Source organism: Callorhinus ursinus, unplaced genomic scaffold, assembly GCF_003265705.2.
Source record: "Callorhinus ursinus isolate GAN/ISIS: 27379988/994484 unplaced genomic scaffold, GSC_fseal_2.0 scaffold28, whole genome shotgun sequence".
Lineage (NCBI taxonomy): Eukaryota > Metazoa > Chordata > Mammalia > Carnivora > Otariidae > Callorhinus > Callorhinus ursinus.
In genome coordinates, this window is record NW_027397090.1 from 595463 (window position 1) to 615411 (window position 19949).

Here is a 19949-nt window from a genome sequence, read left to right on the forward strand (position 1 = left end):
CGCCATTTTTCCAACAGCATTTGCTGGTTTTATGTCTCTGCGTCACATTTGGTAATTCTCCCAAAATTTCATACTTTTTCATTATTATTCTATTTCTTATGGTGATCTATGATCAGTGATTACGACTCGCTGAAAGCTCAGATGGTAGCTAGCATTTTTTAGCAAGAGTGTTTTTTAATGTATGTGTATTGTTTTTTTTTAATACATAATGCTACTGCACACTTTAATAGACTACAGTACAGTGTAAATGTAATTTTTATATGCCCTGGGAAACCAAAAAATTCATCTGACTTGGTTTATTGCAATATTTGCTTTACTGTGATGGTCTGGAACTAAACCTGCCAATACCTCCAAGATATTCCTGCATCAAGGAAAAATGTGGGATATATAAATCTAAGCTGGACGCTGGCATGCCATCTCACAACCCAAATGCAACAAAGATCTTACCAAAATTTTTTCTATATGCATCCAAAATTGATGCAAAATATCCTGAATTCTTGCTGAGATTATAAGAAAATCCTATCAGTTTTGCTGAGATCTGGTTAAAATAGGTCCAAATTTTGAGCCATCTTCTTCTGCCAACCATATCAAGCATTTGGAAACAAGTAGCCATATTAAAAAGTCAGGTTTTTGTACATAAATGTACTATGCCTGACCCAGCCCCTCCTAAATATGCCACCTCCTAAATGTAAGGGAAGACTCACAAGGAAGTAGAGCTGCCAAACTGTCACCTCTACATTCCTGGAACCTACATAAAGGTGAAAGCTTAAGAAGGGCATTCTGGAATTTTGCAGAATACAATTTCTCCATTAAGAAGGCCAAACAAGAATTCTGTCCTCCCCAAGTTAGCCAAAAAATACTCAAGCAAGTAACTGTGGAATTGCCACCCTGTTTTTTATTGGCCACTTTAGGTTAACTGTAATATTTTTTGAGGTTAACCAACATAGATGTACTTAGAGGTAATAAGCCACACTCCAAAACAATTCTATGTCCCAAAAAATCAAAAGCCTTTAAAATAGTCACCCACATTCACAGTACAGCTTAATGGAATGGGAGGGGGTGGGGGGGAGTAAGTACAAGTAAAACTTAGGTTCATGGATCAGTGCCCATGCATTCAAAAATAAAATAAACCCATGTTCTAGACCCACAGGCTACTGAGAAAACTCAGGGTTCCATTTCGTTTATTACAGTGTGACCAGGACTAGACAAAGACAAGCACAATGCACTTTGACCTCAGCAAGAGACCAAGTGAAAAGACAGAAGGACTAATTTACAACAAGATCTGCCTTGATCCCTCAGCTGGGGCAGATCAGGCCAAGGTGTCATGTTCAGATCTCAAGTGGGCCAGTCTATCATATACATCTTGGTACTAACCAGATGAGTGTCCAAGAGAATGGCTGAAATGACTATGTTCAGCATGGACAAATGAAGGCTGATGAAGGACCAACTATTCCCTACAAGAGGACTAAGACTAATTCTGGGACCCTCAATGGGTAGCCAGGACAAATAGGCCTCACTTAAGGCCACAAAATTTCCACTCGTCCAACAGTTTCAATGGAAAAAATCTCCCTTCAGAAACGACGGATGGACGGACGGAAGGAAGGAAGGAAGGATGGATTACAGGAGACCATGTAACATCCCCATTCAGAACTTGACCCACTACCACCAACCCTACTCTGCTTATCATCACAAGAAAACCTAAAAAGACAAGCACAGTCGACTTGACATGTTCTCTCAAACTGACTGAATTAACTAGAAAAGCCAGGTAAGGTTGATTCTTGTCCTCTACGCATTCCACGCCAGTAGCACCTCTAAGTTGTGACAACCAGAAATACCTGCAGACACTGCCAAAACTGTCTTTGGGAGAAAGGACTTGCCCCAGCTTGAGACCACTGCTCTACAAGTAGTTCTCAAACTCTTTCATTTGGGTCCCCATTTCCTCACTGGATCAGTGAGTGCTTACGGACTCTTTGCCCACAGAAAAAGGCATACAATTTTGCAAAGAAGTTCAAGGATCATGTGGATCCTTTAAAACCCAGCCAAGGACCCCCATCCCATTCTTACTCCTAAGCAGGCAGTTTTTTAGTTCTCTGGACACTCCCATGTAGTTATAAAAAGTACCGGGTCTGTTCTAGAGATTTCCTAGTCAGAAGTACAAAAATATCCATAGGCTGTGGTCATCAGACCAGGAGCCAGCAATGAAAATCTGCAATGAAGATGAACCGATTGGTTCACTAACCCAGTGCACTTGTTCAGAAGAAAAATTGTATTATTTTTTCTTCAACCTGAATAACTAAACCAATTCATGGTCTTGTGCATGGCCCTGTGGCCTTGGCTGAAAAACTACCCCTAATCCATTATTTCTACTCAACAGTTACGCTAGTAAAAAGTCCTGAAACAAACAAAAACGAAAACAAAAAGGAATTGTTTTGTATATTAGAAACTCATTCTGGAGACCACAGGTATTACTACTTGTTAAAAAAAAAAAAAAAAAGGGTTCCTTCCACTGCATATGGTTGAAGAAGTGTAGAGCCAGAACTGGACAGCCCATGGAAGGGAAGCAGAGCCCGAGCCAAATTGCCCGTGGAGGGGATGGAGGCCGGGAGAAAATGTGGCTTCAGTTATACTCCCCCAACACCACACTTTTCGACAAGGACTAGGGGGCAAAGAATTTGCTGATCTGAGAATTCAAAAGGCACTTTTCTGATACAAATACATACCCAAAAGGAGACCCACTTATTATTTGTAACACTTAAGCTCCCTGTGTACAGAAAACACAGCAGCAGACTAGTACACCTAGGTACATTTTAAAAATAAAAACAAAACAAAAAAAGCCCACCATATTAAAATGGTCATTTAGGAGGCAGGTATTGGCCCTGGTTCAAGAGCAGGGACTCCAAAGCCAGAATCCTGGGCTTGAATCCCCACTCTGCAACTTCTGGGCTTGAATCCCCACTCTGCAACTTACTAACTATAAAACCCTGGCAAATTTCTTAGCTGCTCTTAATGTTAGTCTCCTCATACACAATGAGGACAACCAGATCCCTTCCTCAAGGGTTACCCATTAAACAAATGAATACATCTGAAGCTCTTACTGCATCACCTGGTACACAGAAGGTGCTTAATAAATATTAACTTATTATCATCAAAACTTGCCAGACACACATATGGAAAATCTGTAACTCCATCTAGTCACTGATGAGCTCTTAGCCTAGAGAAGGACTTGTAAGATGTGGCCGTAGCTATGGAAGAAGCAACAGAGCACATGGTTCTAGGTTGCAGAACACTGGCAACATTAGGATTTTTTTAGCTGTCTCCAAGAGCCTAATACTGCTCACAGTCAGGTTCTTCTATATATATACATAATTTCCTCTTACATAAAACTGATTCTAAACCTTAACTTAAATGGCATATCTCTAGCATCAAGCAATGAAATTAAAAATCTACCTTTTGCTAATGCTGGTAATTTTTAAATCATATGATGTTACAGCTAAAAGATAGCTTAGAAATAAATCATCGTCTGGAAATGAATTCAATCCTAAATTTTAAAATAGCCCATCGCCAGCTCAAGGACCTATGGCAGAACTGCAAAGAGAACACCTAATCTCTTATCGCCTATTTAGGCCTTTTTTGCTCATCACAAAGCCGAGGGAGAGTCCTCTCTAAGAGCTTGGAAATAAAACTTATACATAGGTGGTTGACACTCAAATATAAGAAAGGCAATGAAATGGAAAAATGATACCCTTCCTTTAGCTATTCCAGCATTCATTTCTTCTACTATGTTCCAGAAACTGTTTTAGGTGCTAGGGATGCAGAAGTAACAAAACACATTCTTCCTTTTCGGAGCTTATGCCTTAGTAAAGGAAACTGATCTCTACTATGTCCTTGATTCATCAACTCAAAATGGCCAAGATTAAACACTGTCCCCTTCTTTTACTTGCTTATGATTAACTTACCATAAACCAAGCTGAGAAGTGCAAACTCTCCCCCAAATAAAGGATCCCTGACAGGACAATGCAAGAAACTCAAGAACTCAAGATCTCAAGCTCATGGGGCGCCTGGGTGGCTCAGTTGTTAAGCATGGCCCTGGGATCAAGCCCTGCATGGGCTCCCTGCTCCGCAGGAGGCCTGCTTCTCCCTCTCCCACTCCCCCTGCTTGTGTTCCCTCTCTCACTGTGTCTCTCTCTGTCAAATAAATAAATAAAATCTTAAAAAAAAAAAAGATCTCAAGCTCGTTGTAGGCCAGTTTACAGACATGCTTTACACCCTGAGTGTCCTGAGGTAAACCTCAGCTAAAGAAACTGACATCTACAGATTCTGGAGGGGTAACTAATCCCAGGAGGTAATTACCTAACAGGTAACAAACTACTAAATTCCCCCTAATACACTGGTAGAAAATTATTGGATCCCAATATAAGTTACACATTTCACAAGTTGTATTTAGATTAAGTTTTCTGATATATATGCCAAAGTAAAGGCATCAAAACAAATCTCTTTAAAGAAACACTGGTATTATATTACATATTTTTATATTACCTGTAAGAATAACATTATATAAATCAGTGAATTCTGAACCATCCACTAATTAACTGTGGGACTTAATCATTTAACATCTACATCTCACTTTATTCACCCACAAGATAGGGAAAATGCTTTAACAACATTATTGTGACTTAAATAATGGATGAGAAAGCACCTTGTAAAATATAAAGTACTATATAAACTTATAGGTTAATTTTGTACTGAAAGCAAGCAAGCAACCTCTGAGAAGAGCTGTTTAAAGAGACTTTCTAAGGCTAAAAGGAAACGATATTAAGTCTCAATTTCTAATCAGTGGGTCACAGAAAATAAGAAACCAAAACCAAAGAGTCATTTTAGACCAAAAGAGCTAACAGGGATCTGGATGTCCATATATACTCTAGTTGAGGCTGAGGCAAGTATAGTCCTGAGAAGTTACAGTACTCAGCAGTATCACACAGCTGGTCACTGGCAAGGCCAGGACTACAATCTGAATCCCTGGACTCAGTCATTTATTTGGGGGGAGATAGTAGGGTCTATATGCTGGTAGTAGAGTATCCCAAACATAGCTTTTGGAATATGGCAGAAATATCTAACATACCAGTGATCTAAAAACAGAGTCAAACCCAGGACCTATTTCACTAAGTTATTTAATTTCTGTATCTCAGCCTCCTCCTCATAGAGAAAATGAAAATAATAATATACTATAATCTCATAAGGTTACTGTGAGATTAAGTGAAATATCACCCTCATAAGCTCTCTAAAATCACTTACTGTTATGATTATTACTCTTTCAATAACACCATACCATCTCCACTAATAAAAAACTAAGATCTCTTTCAAGTTCCTTGTCCCCTGAAAAGCACTAGACACTTGCATTTTTACTGATCTGGAGGGTAGTTAGCTAAGCGACAGTGTGTTAAGATCAGGCTCTCCCCACACTCATTCAAACCACATGTGCACAGACTTATTAATAGTAAAAGAATTCTTCAGATAAACGCGGACTAGTAATATAGTGATATTCAAACTGAATTTTAAATTCAGTTAGGATGCATTCACGTTTTCATCTTTAAAAAGGCCGATTCCATGCGCTCAAATACATACATTCTACTTCATCTTAACCCGCTCCCAAAAGGCACCCCAAGCTCAGTCTTCTATTTCCCTTTCCAGCTGTCATTTTTTCCACAAACTTAACAAGTAGGCACCACAGGCCTAACTAGGTTTGGGAACTCCATTTTTGTTATCCCGCAACCTAAATATTAGCCCTTAAAAATATGAGGTCACGCATATTCTTGGCTAGCTCGATCTGACCGTGAGCATTCCCTCCTCTCCAAGTACTTCATGGCCACCTTCTGTGTGACAGGCACAGTTCTCAGCACCAGGGACCCCATAGAGAAGAGACACCCCTGTTCCCATTAAGCTTACATTCTAGTGGGACAGGGCAGACTGGCAAGAAACAAGGTTGTATCTAGCATAGTGTTTGCATAGCATACTCTAGTAGGAATGCAGGAAAAGCCAGTTTTAATAAGCACTTTGCTAAAAGTGGATCTAGGCTTCAGACTTTCGTTTGTGGATCCTAAGCCTCCCTTTGGGCAGGGCCCAAACACTGGAAGGGTACAGAGGAAAAGAGGAAGGCTCTGTACTCACACACAAACACCCAGATCAGATCTCTCGCTCAAGAGGACACTATAACACCCCCTGGTCTGCCAACAGCATCCCCATGCTCCTTATGTTGCATACAGCCAAGAACATCACAGGAATAAGCACACTATTTGCTGTTTGGAAACAGCATGGGCAACGAAGAGAGCCCTGGAAGGGAAGTCAAGAAGCCTACTTCCTTTTCTGCCAGTGATTCTCGCTCTGCGACCTCGGGCATGCTCACCGACCTGCGTGAACCCTAGGCTCTCCACCCGCGTGCTGATCCTCCTGTGCCGTGACACTGGGCTAGTCTCTTAAGCCCTTAAGCCTCAGTGTCATCTGTTCAAGGAGGCCAGTGGAATGACACTGCTTGGCAAACTGTCGAGTACTCCACTGACAGAAGCTATTTAAATAAATACATGGATCCAAAGCTTGCTACTTGCTTTACAGGAACGGCAGGAAGATTAAAGAGAACATATAAAATGCCTTAAGCTCTGCAAAGAGAGGGTGTTACAGGGTACTTGTGCTTGTAATTTCTACAGTTACCATTCTTTAGAGTTTTATTTCCTGGTATTTTCAAATTCCTTAACCAAAATAATCCACAAACACAGAGGAGCAGAAAACATAGTCAGAAAGTAACAGTATCCTAATTAGAATAACAGTAAGTGGAATACGCTTGCTAAGAAATCAGGAAGCGGATATCCCTCTTCATTTCCCCCTCGTCTTGCTGCCTTCACTGCTGCAAGTGCCAGGCCACCGCCAGGATCCGAAGCAGACTCCGCCACCCAGCCTAGGGACAGAGCCCCCGTCCTGCACCAGGAGAGCAGCCACCCTTTCTTCCCATGAGATGCAGAAGCTCCCTTCACAACACAAATCCTTAAGCACCTGTGGGAAAAATGCTCAAAAATAATGACAAAGTGGCACAACTAACCAGAAGACCAAGTACATAAGGGGCATCCAGGAATATTTCTCTTCTGCTTCTCTGACAATCCAGCTAAGAAAAGCCGCACCTTGCCATTCATCCACACTCTGGCTGGAGCACAGGTTACACAATGAAGCTCGGAGGAAAGTTCTGGCCCAGTGGTAGAGAAATAGCAAGAGCTTGGCATAAACACTGGGTCAGTTCCAATGAAAATAGAGAGGGTATATAGATCTGCGTTGATGAATGCTGGCTAAATCCCTCTTTACATCTGTTAAGCAACTACCCCGGACAGCTGTTACTAAGGCAAAGTCAAAAAAACCCTGACTTTTGCTTTTAACTAAAATTTCTGAAGCCCTTCCTGCTCAAAGTAGAGCAATATTAATTTCATGAATTCTGTCTGCAGTACACTTAGCGCAGAACGAGTCAAATCCTGAGCCTCACAAACTGGCATTACCAGTGCAAACACTCAGCTGCCCCCCCACCCCAAATATGCTGTCTCCTGCTTTTCTCCAATAGCCCAGCTTGCAGAAGTGATAACTGAGCCACAAGACCACTGGATGTGGAACCCTTGATGGAGTGGTTTTCTAAGCGGAGGTGGATCAAGGGAAAGAACCTTCTAAAAAAAAATCACATCCCCTTCACTCGCTCCGTGACCATCAAATATATTACTGCTGTCCTGAAGTGATAAACCAGACTACCCAGTCAAAGGCAGTACAAATGTCATTAAACACACACACACAAATAACTCCTAAGTGCACATTTTAAACATGTCATTCCCAATGAACTTTACCTATTCTATAATACAAAAAGAAAAAAAAAGTACAATTCTAGGCGAGGAAAGGGGAAATGAAGACTGTGAGAACAATGGCCATTGCCAGCACCATCTCAACTCCACTAAGGCTGCAACAGCGCCTAAAGACACAAGAGTCCAACCCAGCTCAAAGGTATTACTACTTAAGATACAAAGAACTTTGCCTGAAAAAAATAAATAAATAAAAAACAATATCCAGTAGGGATTAAGGGGCAGTGAGAAGGAAATATCCCTTTGTTTGAAAGCTGCAAAGAAAACCTTTCACCAGTAAAAGCAAAATATTTGCCTTCATTTAAAAGTATGAGTTGTGTGTGATTTCCTGCATCTAAGAACCTCTTTCTGAACTACAAAGAGGCCACAAAACATCGCATTTTCCCCTCCCTGTTTTCCCCTTCAAAAACCCACAAGATGGTGATTAACAAACAGCCCCTTGTCTTTAGGCATAGTTTTAGAAGCCACAAGGAAAAGATAAAAGTTAAATGGAAGAGCAAGTTTGTAAACAAATGAGAAATTGGTTGCCCAGGGAGGAAGCAAACTCAGTCTTGATAAGCAGGCAGCTCTCCTCGCCCCATCTGTGGGAGACTCGGGCACAAAAGGGACCCTCACCCTGTTACCCACTGAAAGCAGTCTGAAGGACACTCTGGGGATCTGGGTATCAGCCCGAAGTTCAGTGACTTAAGGACAAAACCCAGGCCTATCCCAGCCTCCCAAGGGTGCTCCCCATTCCTGGAACGAACTGGGGCCTGAATCTCCAACCCAGGACAGACCTATCTCCCAAGAGACATCCTCTCAGGTAAATTCATCTGAAGTCCTGAATCCACTACCTAATAACTATATCACCTTGTGCAGATCTGATCCTGTTTAATCACCCTTTGATTGGACATAATCCCTTTCTTAGGATCATTGTGAGAATTAAAGAATTTTGGCAGTGTGCCCAGGTAAGTGGTAAGCACATGCCAAATATATAATAACATTTACTTCCACTGAAAGGAATTTCCAATTCCACTCAACAATCACTGCTTTAGGTGAACAATCTTCAGATATTCTACGAGACCTCAAAAAAAGAGAAAATTCAGAGCTCGACATGTGAGAAGAGAAAAAGGGGAAACCCACGCCATCCAGAAAACACTCCTAATAATGCACATACCCGACAGGTTAAATTTCCTCCTCACAGATCTGCTTCTCTTGAAAGACTTGTGACAAGGAAAACGACAGCTCACTGGGTCCTGCCCAACTTGGTATCAAATGTCCTAATCCTAGATCCTCTCAGAGTTTGGGGGAAAATATAACTTAAAATCTACATGTATCTAGATCTACTAAATAGGACTGAAGCTGGGTCCCTACCCCAAAATGTCCAGATCAGACAGGCCAGGGGTAAAAAACCACCACCAATAACCTCCGTTTGGTTAATATTAATTGTAAAGTATTACTGAAGGCTAAGTAATCCTAAATTAGAAGAGGTGGCTTTAAGCCTCAATGAAAAACACACACAAAAGCCCAAAAAGCCCCTCCCCCACCCAAGCACATGCTCTTCTGATTGTTATCTGGAGGGTTTTGCACAGTCATCAAAATTTCACTCGTAATCTCTTTGAGATTTTCCAGGGCAGTAGTGTCCACCCGTTCCCCACCCTCTAGACTATTCCCTAATGTTTATACAGCAACAGAAAATTCTGTCAGTAAAACTTTCACTGGTTTATTCCTTTCAGCTAGAACATCCCACCTTTGGTAATTGTTCGCTTTCATTGCCATACAAGAGTTCAATCATCCATTGCCGAAAAAAATAATTAGTCATCGTGTAAGGACACGACATTCTCAAACACCTACTCTCTGCACCTAATCCTCCAAATCCAAGCGCCTATAGTCTAAGACAGGAGATGTGCAAGAAACTAGTAATACTTTTAAAAAAAGTAAGTTTTCTTAGGGGAAATCTGGTCGAAACGGAACTTTAAACAAATGGACTTCCATTGCAAGCACTGTCCCCAAATAAATTTACTGCACCCTCGAATCAAGTCCACTCAAGGCTGGAATGTTATGCCAGTCATGTATTACTTCGACCTCAATAAATCTCTTTTCACTCTTCAAATCCTAGGCTACTTTCTAAAATAGTTCGCTAAAAAGCACCAACCTAATTAACAACAGCTTCCTCTGCAACAGTGGCCTTGATTTCACTTATTTACACATTAACTGCAGCCTCCTTTTGGCCAATCCAGTCTATTCTCTGTACCATGCCGAGCCTTTTATCTGCCCTGGACAGCATTTTCTCCAGCAGATGAAGTAGATGCCGATTGATTTGCTGTCGAGCATGGTAAATTAATAGCAACAAATTGCTGAGGGCCCGTCTCGCTGCTCCACCATGCTTCGGCAGTTTTGCTTTATTTGCTCCATGATGGGCAGCAGTCGGCCTCTTCAAGTCAATTTCTTCTTAACAACCTGCAATACTTTTCAATGGTGAAAATAGAGCTGTTCCTTGTAAGTCAGAAATCAATATCCTATTGCCCTTAGAAAATGCTAAACAAGCAGTATTGGCAATCCACTTGGTACTAGAGGGTATCAGATATAATGCAAATCCATACTGCTTCCCTCCTTGTAGTTATTACAGTTTGCTAAAAGGTTCCTAATGTCATTTATCATCATTTACCATCGACCAGAGAGGCTATGATTATGATATCCTATCAGTTGGCAAGGCCCTTTCATTTCTATTCAATTAATATTTTAGCAGCACTCAAATGGTTGTGGCCCAAGTCTCATAATAAAATTTACATGGCTTGGAGTGAAACAGGAGTTTTCCTGCTCTGATTAAAAAATAATAACAATTACACATCCATACACACGGATGTACACATATATGTACATACACATACACACACACACACGCACAGACATGCATATATAAATGTGTAGTATTCACTTCTTTTAGGTTCTAAGTGTTGTAGGTTTCCAAAAGTTTTTAATTCTAAAACTCAAATACTAAGCTAAATTTTTTTAGAAGCAAAAAAAAGACCTTCAGACTTCAGAATACTGACTACAAGAAAGTCACGAGACTTTCTCAAAATGTGGTATATTCACCTCCATTTAAAGTTCCTATAGGTGGAACTCACATACCTACTGTTCCTAATCTACATCCAATATTCACTTTTTAAAGTGGAAACTGCCGCTGTCAGATTAAATCAAGGAGGTCTTCTTTAATTACAGCATTACAGGTGAAGGATGGGAATGAGCAGCGTTTAGCAATGTTATCAACGGCATGCATCACCCTGTTCTGCCCATGGTCACTGACCCTTTTAGAAGTCACACTGTATTTATAAAAAGGAACAATCAGCAAAAAAAGTAACAACTAAACCATGGGCCTACTGTTCATCCAAAACAACAGCAAAAAAAATAAAATAAAATAAAATAAAATAAATCAAAAAACCCCACACTGAGGGAAATCCTTAGGGAATAAAGGCCAATGTTCTTTCATTTAAAAAAAATTCCAATATGAAGACATCACAATAAAACATGTCATTTCTAACCATGTCCCATTTGTCATCTTCATGTTCAGGTTGGAACTTAAGACAGTGGTGAAGCATTAATTTACATTATGGTCTAGAACAGTCCATTCTAACTTTTCTGGGTTTTTTTCTAGCTTCCTCTGCTCAGCTCTATCGATCCTACTAAACAGTACCAGAAATTAGATTCATATTTTATGCTCTAATTCCACGTCATGTCACTGAGTTCCCCTTTAAAAAAAAAAAAAAATCAACTAATTCTACCAGACTAATGCTATTTACTCAGTTACCAAAATTTAAATTAATTATGTTCTCAAACATAATTGTTAAAAATTGGCAACATTATGCAGGCTTAATTAAGATTAAATCCAATTTACTAAATGTACTTTAATTGGTACTAATTACATTAGCTTTCATTTCAGAATGACAAATTCCCCATAGATTTCACTCTATAGTCCTCTATCAGAATCAACACAGGGTGACTGACGATGAACATCATACAGAAAGGGGAGGGGCCATAATACCAGGCCCCCCAACCTGTTTTGTCACTGCTCTGTGCTTTTATCCTTTTATCAATTTGCTAAGTCACAGAGTCATGACTCCATCACAGCCATCATTTTCTGTTCCAATGAAAAATTTCTCTAAAAATAAATACTCTGTGGCTGGCAGCAGCCAAGAAGAACAGGAGCGTTAACCAAAAAATACACAAAGGTTTCGAATATCAGGGCCACCAATTACTAGGGTACTTCCAAGGACTCCGGGGACTCCTACTCTTGAACCCTTCAGAGACACAAATCTAATAAGTGAATAAGCCTAACCCGATCTTGAGAACTAGGCCCAATTATGCCGCAGGGCAACTTCCCTGCATTATTGCTCCTTTCCATTACGAGGGTATCCAGCGAGTGCATCTGGAAGAGAGGCCAAGAGGAACCAAGGCTGTCTGCCTAGGAAAACAAATAAAGACAGATATGCCTCTGTGCTTAAGGGGGGAAAGAAAGAAAATATAATAAGTAGGTGGTTTGCAGGGCTGTCTGTATTTCATAATGTGATAAACTGCCCTCAGGATTCTTGATATGATTGAATTTAAAAGCAAGAAAAAAAAAAGGGAAAATGTACTCCATTCTCAATTTTAAATGGATGGCATTTGAGACCACCTGGACAAGAGAATGACAGAATTACAGAGCTACAAAATGTGTAAAATTAAGGGATCTCACACACTACCCCCCCTCCCCAAAAAACGCATACAATCAAATACAAGCTCTGTGCCTCTCAGAACTGTAAACTGTATAAAGAGATCTGGAAACTAAGTGTTATGGTAAATAAGATACAGGAGGAGAAATAAAAGAACATTAATCATCTGGCTCAATCTTTAAAAAGACATTAATTAATCTTGGATGGTGGAGTGAGGACCAAAAAAAAAAAAAACAAACAAAAACACACATGTACAAGATCCAGACCTAAAATGACATGTAATAGCACAATTAACAAACAGTATCTCTCATGTAATTTATTTCTGTAAGGTAGAGCTAAGGGGAATCCACACCTAAGTTTAACGGATTTTTGTTTAAGCAGGAGATATTTACATTACGATTCTGAACAGAAACGGCAAAGATGCCAAAATAAGAACTTAATTTTAATGTGCAGCAAACTATACTATGTTTATATTGACATAATTAAATAGCTTATAAAGTAAAAATAAGTATCTGAAATAAAAAATCCTCAGCATAAGTGACGACTCATTTTTTTCCAACTTTCTGTTTTCAAATACTGTTTACCGGATGGCTTTTACTGTGCAACAGTCACCCTTGAAAGATCTACTATCTGTAAGTATGTGGGTAATTAAGTATATCCAGAAAAGAATCCATAAATAGTAAAAGCCTAATATTATGTGATCAATCTGTATGTTTTAAACTTAGAAAGTAATCATATCTACCACGGGTATAAATAAGAAACGAAAAGCATTAAGTTTTCCCTCATCTTCTCTCAACAGGTAAACACATACACACCTATTCTGAAATAGTTAATGACACAGACCTGAAGCACTTTCACTTGGGGATCACTAAAAATAAAATATTATTGCCAAGCAATATTTTTTATATATATGCTATTTTTTATGTAGAAAATTTAAACCAAACTAATTTTATTCAGTTTCCTGAAGGAAAAAAGAAAAAAAGGCTGTTTAAGTCATACCTCTCAACACTTTCTGACTAATCATTACCTTTTTTGTTTTGTCTTTTTCTTTTTTGGCTGAACTAGTTACTAGATGTGAAGGCCCAGTGTTGAACCTTATCACACACCCTCCTATCAAGCTCGATTTACCCTGTACAAATTTTTGGAAATACAGCTACAGTTCCTGGTTAAGACCCAACTAAGTAGCCTCCGGGCACTGGTACCAGGATTTTATTTTACATCAATTTCTTTGTAGCTCCACAGATTTCATTGTGATCCTCCCAGCTCACCCTCTATCCATTCTTTCACACCAAGCCAAGGAAGATTCCACACAATTTACAGTTCCTCTTTTTAATATTTTCTGAGAAAAGCCCTCTCTTAGGACAAGTTTGCAATGCCCGAAATACATAAATTAACTCTTTCAAAAGAAAAACAAGACATTTTTTAAAATTTAGCATCCTGCTTTTCAAAGTGGACAAAATTTAATATGCATTCAGACATTTTAAATCATGTTTTTAAATGATTAAAATCAGGATAAAATGCAAAAAGGATGAGGAACACCTGAAAAGACAGTATTCTTTCAGTAGTCTTTTAAAATACAGGAAGTCACAAAAACATGCAGAATAAAATTGCAAAACATACAATTTTCTTTCTAAAGTGTACAGTATTATTGTCATTTCAAATGGTTATAAAGAAATAACTTACCTGCTTGTGCATTTCTATATTCAACCCATAGGACATCTCATAATACTGTCAAAGAAGGGAAAGCAATTAATTTCGTGCCTTTCATCAGTCTCCCTAGTTTGTTCCAAATGCCCCAAGTATGCTTAAAACAAACAAAAGCCTCACCTAAAGCAAAATATCCACAATACCTATGCTAAGGAGAAACACTTAGCTTAATAAACTAGCAGCCACCCTAAGACACAGACTCTGAGTAACTCACAAAACTAAGAAAATCAAGTTCACACGTAGCATTCTTAACATCTCCAGCTGTCTTTATACATCACAAGCAGATGAATCAAAAAGACCTGATGAAAATTTAGTACCATATGGACTCTAATTCCTAGGCACAGCGGGCAAGTTAATGGCAAGTGTCTCATAGAAATACTGATGCTTTGAAAGAACTATTCAGAAAGGTGATGCTACTTCAGAGTTCCGTTTCTCATTTTTAGTGTACTGCTCATAAAGAAAAAGGCTTGATAGGAAATGAATGAGTTACTCTGGAGCCTTTATGAACAAGCATAAAAACATGCTTGGTAAGACTTCTGAAAAAGCAGATCTGATTTTTTTTGGACGTGTAGTGTAACTGTCATTACAGAAATTCTGGCAGAACAGATCGGTTATACAGGAGACGACAACGCTCCTCAAACCAATGTAACACCACAGAAATTGAAAACACACAGAACACATGCACACACACACACACACACACACACACACACGTAACATAAAAAGCGGGAAAATTTTGAAAAGATATCTGGTGTCTTTTGATATCCATCATTCTCTAAAAAAAAAAAAAATGAAACCTTAAAATTTTTACTGCATACAAAGAAATTGGTTAAGACTGTTTGAAACAAGAGCAATAAAACAACAAAGAAAACCACTAGCGCAAAAACATTTTGCTTGTGACTCTCAACAAAACATAAATGAGGTTCTTTTTTCTTTTTCCCAATCTATAAAAACAAAGCACAGAGGATCATACCCCACACAGCTTAACTTTCTGAAAATTCAAATCAAAGCTGGTTGTCAGAGGCAAGTTATAACATCCTGGAATTACAGGTTGCTAATGATCACATTCCCACAACCCCAACTGCACTGGCACGCTGTGCCTGGGATCTATCCTGCAGCCTCCAGCAATCTGAACGTATCCTTGCTTTTGGTATCTTAAACTAATAGGCACTTTGAATCTGTGACAGTTTTCTTACCATGACATAATGCCGCTGCATCTCTGTCTTCTCACTGGCGAGTTTCTCACATTCCAGCTTCAGGCTGTTCAAGACATAATGAAATCTAAGTACAATGCAGACCTTGACTTACATTCTTCAAATGTAAATAGACATTCCCTCCTCTAAATCATCACCTACAAAACGCCAAATCAACTATCTTAAATTGCACCTCATTATTGAAGGAGAGGTGGTGGGAGAGAAAGGGGTGACTGGAACCAGCCTGGACTTGTCCTTTCAATGAGGATCAAATCTGGGGGTTTTGTTTAAGGGAAAAAAAAAAAAAAATCCTCTAGCCAGTTTAATTCCGGAACCGCATCCAGAAATAAACATTCGCTAAATTCATTTCATGAAAGAAGAAAAAGAAAATAAACATCAATAACCCAAGCACAAATTTAAATCCCCTAAAATGTCACAAGGGAGTTTTTTTTGAATGTTCCACAAAGAGATTAACGAAAATATGAATCAAGCATGTCTTATGAATGTCTTATGAATGATGTCTTATTTGTTCCCTCCAAAACAGAGACAAGTTGAATACCACCACCCAGGGGCAAAGTGTGGATCGGGTTCAGTGGCTCGTTTTGGTTCTCGCATTTAAGAAATAAGAATTACACGTCATTAGAAAGCCAGAGAAAGAAAAATATTTCAAAGGCACTCTAAGTCTAACGATCGCCTGTAAGAAGAAAACATTTTTCAGCATAAAAGTAATGAAATCGCTCACTTGCGACTTCCCAGGGCTCTCAGCTCATGGTATTTCAGCGGAACGGCAGAAAAAAGTGAGACGGAATCAAGCCCAGAGTAATAAAGAACCAAGGAAGTCAAAAGGCCCCAGAATCTTCCCAACCTTCCATTCTCCTGGCCCCAATAAATCAATATCGAAAGTTTGGCTCAGCATTTTCCAAGTCTCCCCAGTTTCGATTGTTCTGCCTCCTTTTTAATTTACAGAAGGAAAGAATACTTAATTTCTTTACACCTGCCTAAGGAAAAGAGGCCTTGACTTGCCCTTTCTGCCCACAAGTAAAAATGATAATATCACCTTTGTGGCGGCCAAAAAAAGGGGGGGGGGGTGTGTCTATGTGGGGGGGGGGGACAAGGGCTAAGCAAACAGGATCAGCTAAAGTCAATATCGTTACCTGTGGTATTGAGCCTGTAAAAACTGAAACTCTTCCTTAATCCGATCACAGGACTCGGAAATTGTAAATTTAAAGGGTTGAGCAGGCTGATGCGGTGCCTAAAGAACAACAATAAAATATTTAATTAGCCCACATCACAGGCGAGGCAGGGAGATGGAGAAAACATACCACGCGGCGTTAGCGGGGGGCGGGGGGGTCACCGCGCAGGCAGGCAGGCAAAGAGCGATTAAAACTCTCATCTAGCGCCCCCCCCCCAGCCTCGCCGCACAGCCCGGCAGGGGCTGGTTTTGGGGTGGCCCCCGGCCCCCGCGTTCCCTGGCCCGCCCCGGACCCTGCGGGCTCGAGACCCCGCTCCGCTCCCCCGCCAGCCGCGGACGCCCGGGGGCCGGCGCGCCGCGCCCACTCCCTCCCCACCCGGAATCGAAACTGGCCCGTCGGGGGGACTCGCGCCATGGCGTCTGGCCGCGGTCAGGTCGGGGGAGGGGGCGGGAAACGCGGCCGCCACCGTCCGCGGCCGGCTGGCGGGCTCGCTCGCGCGTCCCTGGGGCCCGCGGCGCGAGGGGCCGGCGCCCCGCACTCCCGAGCCGCAGCCGGACCAGCCGCGCCGCCGCCGAGGGCGCCCTCCCCGCCCCGGCGCGGAGTCGCGCCTCCTCCATCGCTCGCCGCCCCCCCCCCCCGCCCCGCTCGAGGAGTCGCGGCGCGGGGACGGGAACGGCTCGGCGCGGCTTCCAGGGGCTTCAAAGACAACAATAAGAAAATGGCTACAACTCAACTGCCTCTCCGCACCCCCTCCGAGAGAGCCACCGCGCCGGGGGGTGGGAGGGTGACCGCAGGCAGCTCCCCGAGCGGGCCGCGGGGCGCGGGCGGCCCTCCCCGCCCCTCCGGCCCCAGACACAACTCGGCGCGCGGGGGGCGACGCGGGGAATCCCCCCGCGCTCGGCAAGCTCGCGCCCCGCCGCCCGCACTCACCGGGTGTCTGGTCTGCGGGTACATCTTGCTCAGGTCGCGAATCATCCAAACCGATTTAGTTGGCTGCGCTGGGCAGAGGCGCGCGGCTCATTGGCTTTAATGGCCCCGAGGAGGAGGTGGAGGAGGCGGCGGCAGAGGCGGCCGGCCGGGTCCGAGGGGCGGCTCGGGCGGTCCCGGCCCCCGCCGGGTCTCGCGTGACGCGGGCTGCAGGAACGCGCGGCGGCGGCGGCGGCGGCGGCTGGGTGCGGGCGGCCGGGCCGCTCGGCATTCCTTGCGGGCGTCACTGGCCCGCCGCGGGCATTCTCCGGCGCGCGTCTCCCGCGGCAACGCTCCGACGTTCGCTCCTCTGAGGCGCGCCCGCCGAGCCCAGCGCCGCCGCCGCGCCGCTCCCCCGGGCCGGGAAAGTGCGAGCTCCGCGCACCAGCGCCCGCCGGCAGCGCCGCCCGCCCGTTCGCTCGTCCCACTCCAAACTTTTTTTTATTTGTCTTTTAATTGGTTGTTATTCCTCCGAATGAATGATCTCTCTCTTCTTTTCCTAAAAGCAAACACAAACTCCTTTGGTTCGGAAGAGGTCTCGGCGGTGCTTTTTGGTTTCTCTGGAGAATTTTTCACTTCACAGCAACGATCTTTTAAAAGGCACCTTTTAGCTTCTTTTACCACATCTCATTTCCTTATTTTTCTTCCTTCCTGTTTTCTTGTCTTTTTTTTAACCCCAAATTGAAGGGGATTATAAAAATAAAAGAGAGTGAAACGCTTGCGGCTTTTTTTTTTAATTCTCTCTCCTTTCAAACTCTGCGAACACCACCTCAAAATAATATACAAGTGTGTGAGAGAGGGGGAAGAAAGCAGCCAACAGCCCAAACACCCGCTCAGAACAGCTCTAACAACACGCTCTGTGTAGGTGACTTCTTTGACCAAATTTAGCAGCAGCTAATCATTAACATTCTGATACATATTCACAAACGTCCGTGGAGGGACCGCGGAGCATCCCGGGAGATGTAGTCCACCCCCAGCGACCGCGGTCGAGGATTCAGCCAGATTGACTACAATCACCGGCCCGCCACGCGACCGCTCTGGGGCCCTCCTCAAGCGCCCCGCCCACCCTCGGCGCGGTAGGCGTCTCCAGCAACCAATCAGAGATGGCTGAACATTAATCGCCGTTCTGTGTTACTGCCCATCATTTCACTGCTGACAAATGGCGAGCCAGAGGGGAGGAGCTGGCCGGGCTGGAGCCCACGTGGGGGCCGGGCGTCGTCCGCGGTTCGGACCAATGAACGGGACGGGATGGGGTTAGCGGAGGCGGAGCGGAGATGGCCCGCCCAAGGCGGAGCTTCGGCTTGGCTGACGTTCCTTAGCGCGAGCGTTCGAACCGGGGAAACATTTGTTCAGCTGTCAATCAAAGTAACGTGGGCCGGGGAGAAGCGGTGGCGGCTGCTGCTGCTGCTGCTGCTGCTGCTGCTGCCCTGGCTGCATCTTCAGAACTGGGTGTTGGTGGCGGTGGTGGCGGCAAAATAAAGAAGGTGGAGGGGGCGGTAAGACTGGAGGCTGGTCAGGAGATCTCCTTCCGAGTCTCGTCCTCCCCCCCGCCCCCCTCCAACCCAAACACCCTCGGCCCCTTTGCTCCTCGGCCGCGCCAGGAATGCGGACTAATTAGGGTCCAATGTCTCCTTAAAGAGACAAGCTCGGCCTTGTGTAACGCGCCGAAACCCCTGTTGAGACAAGAGAGGGAGGATCACGCCGATCCCACTTCGTTCGGTTCACATCAATTTTACGCGCCGCTGGAGCCGGCATAATTTTCCGTGTGAACGCGGACTCGGGCCCCTGTTCTTGTTTAGAGCAGGAGACTGAGCTGCGAGACGCTTACCCCGGCTGGGGGCCGGGGTTGCGGGTGGGGAAGGCGCTCCTCCGAGCCCCGAGGGGGCTGTGACTGCCGTTTAACCCCGAAGTGGGGCCGGTTTCCCCAAGCAACTGTGCAACGAAGCACCCCAAGTCGCTCCCCTCGGGGGCCGCGGGGGCGTAACCGTGGAGTCTCGGGGTGGGGCTGGAGGCCCGGGGACAGGAGTCGCCCAATTCCCAAAGAAACTTTGTCGAGGAGGCCACCCGCACTCCGCAGACTGTCGGTCCCGCACTAGGACAAGTGTCAACGAGGTACCTGACGCAGGCACAGGGTAGAAAACGCCCCGGCGCCCCTGAGATGCTCCTTTCCCCGGGATCGGAAGCAAGAAGACTGTCCCTCTTTTTCCTGCTCTTTGGAGGAGCAAGTCAAGTTTGACGCGGTTGAAACGGGCTGGACTACGCGGGCCACGAGAGAGGGCGGGTCTGCCACCCCGGGGACAAGTTCCAGCAAAGTGGGGCTGG

General features: G+C 43.5%; 1 protein-coding gene across 9 annotated transcripts in view; it reads right to left on the reverse strand.

The window, feature by feature from the left end:
• The window catches only part of TLE4 (TLE family member 4, transcriptional corepressor), a 142104-nt gene extending 123607 nt beyond the window's left edge, over positions 1-18497 (reverse strand). For 5 of the 9 annotated variants that reach the window (XM_025891703.2, XM_025891702.2, XM_025891705.2 and 2 more), the window contains exons 1-4: positions 17592-18497; positions 16623-16720; positions 15472-15535; positions 14252-14296 (exon numbers count right to left, since the gene is read on the reverse strand). In XM_025891703.2, coding sequence (XP_025747488.1) covers positions 14252-14296; positions 15472-15535; positions 16623-16720; positions 17592-17636 — 252 coding nt within the window. In that variant the 5' untranslated portion in view covers positions 17637-18497. Of the gene's footprint in view, positions 1-14251; positions 14297-15471; positions 15536-16622; positions 16721-17036; positions 17158-17591 lie in introns of those variants that run through there. The other 4 variants (XM_025891704.2, XM_025891706.2, XM_025891699.2 and 1 more) reach the window with 2 other exon arrangements.
• Between the last annotated feature and the right edge of the window lie 1452 nt (positions 18498-19949).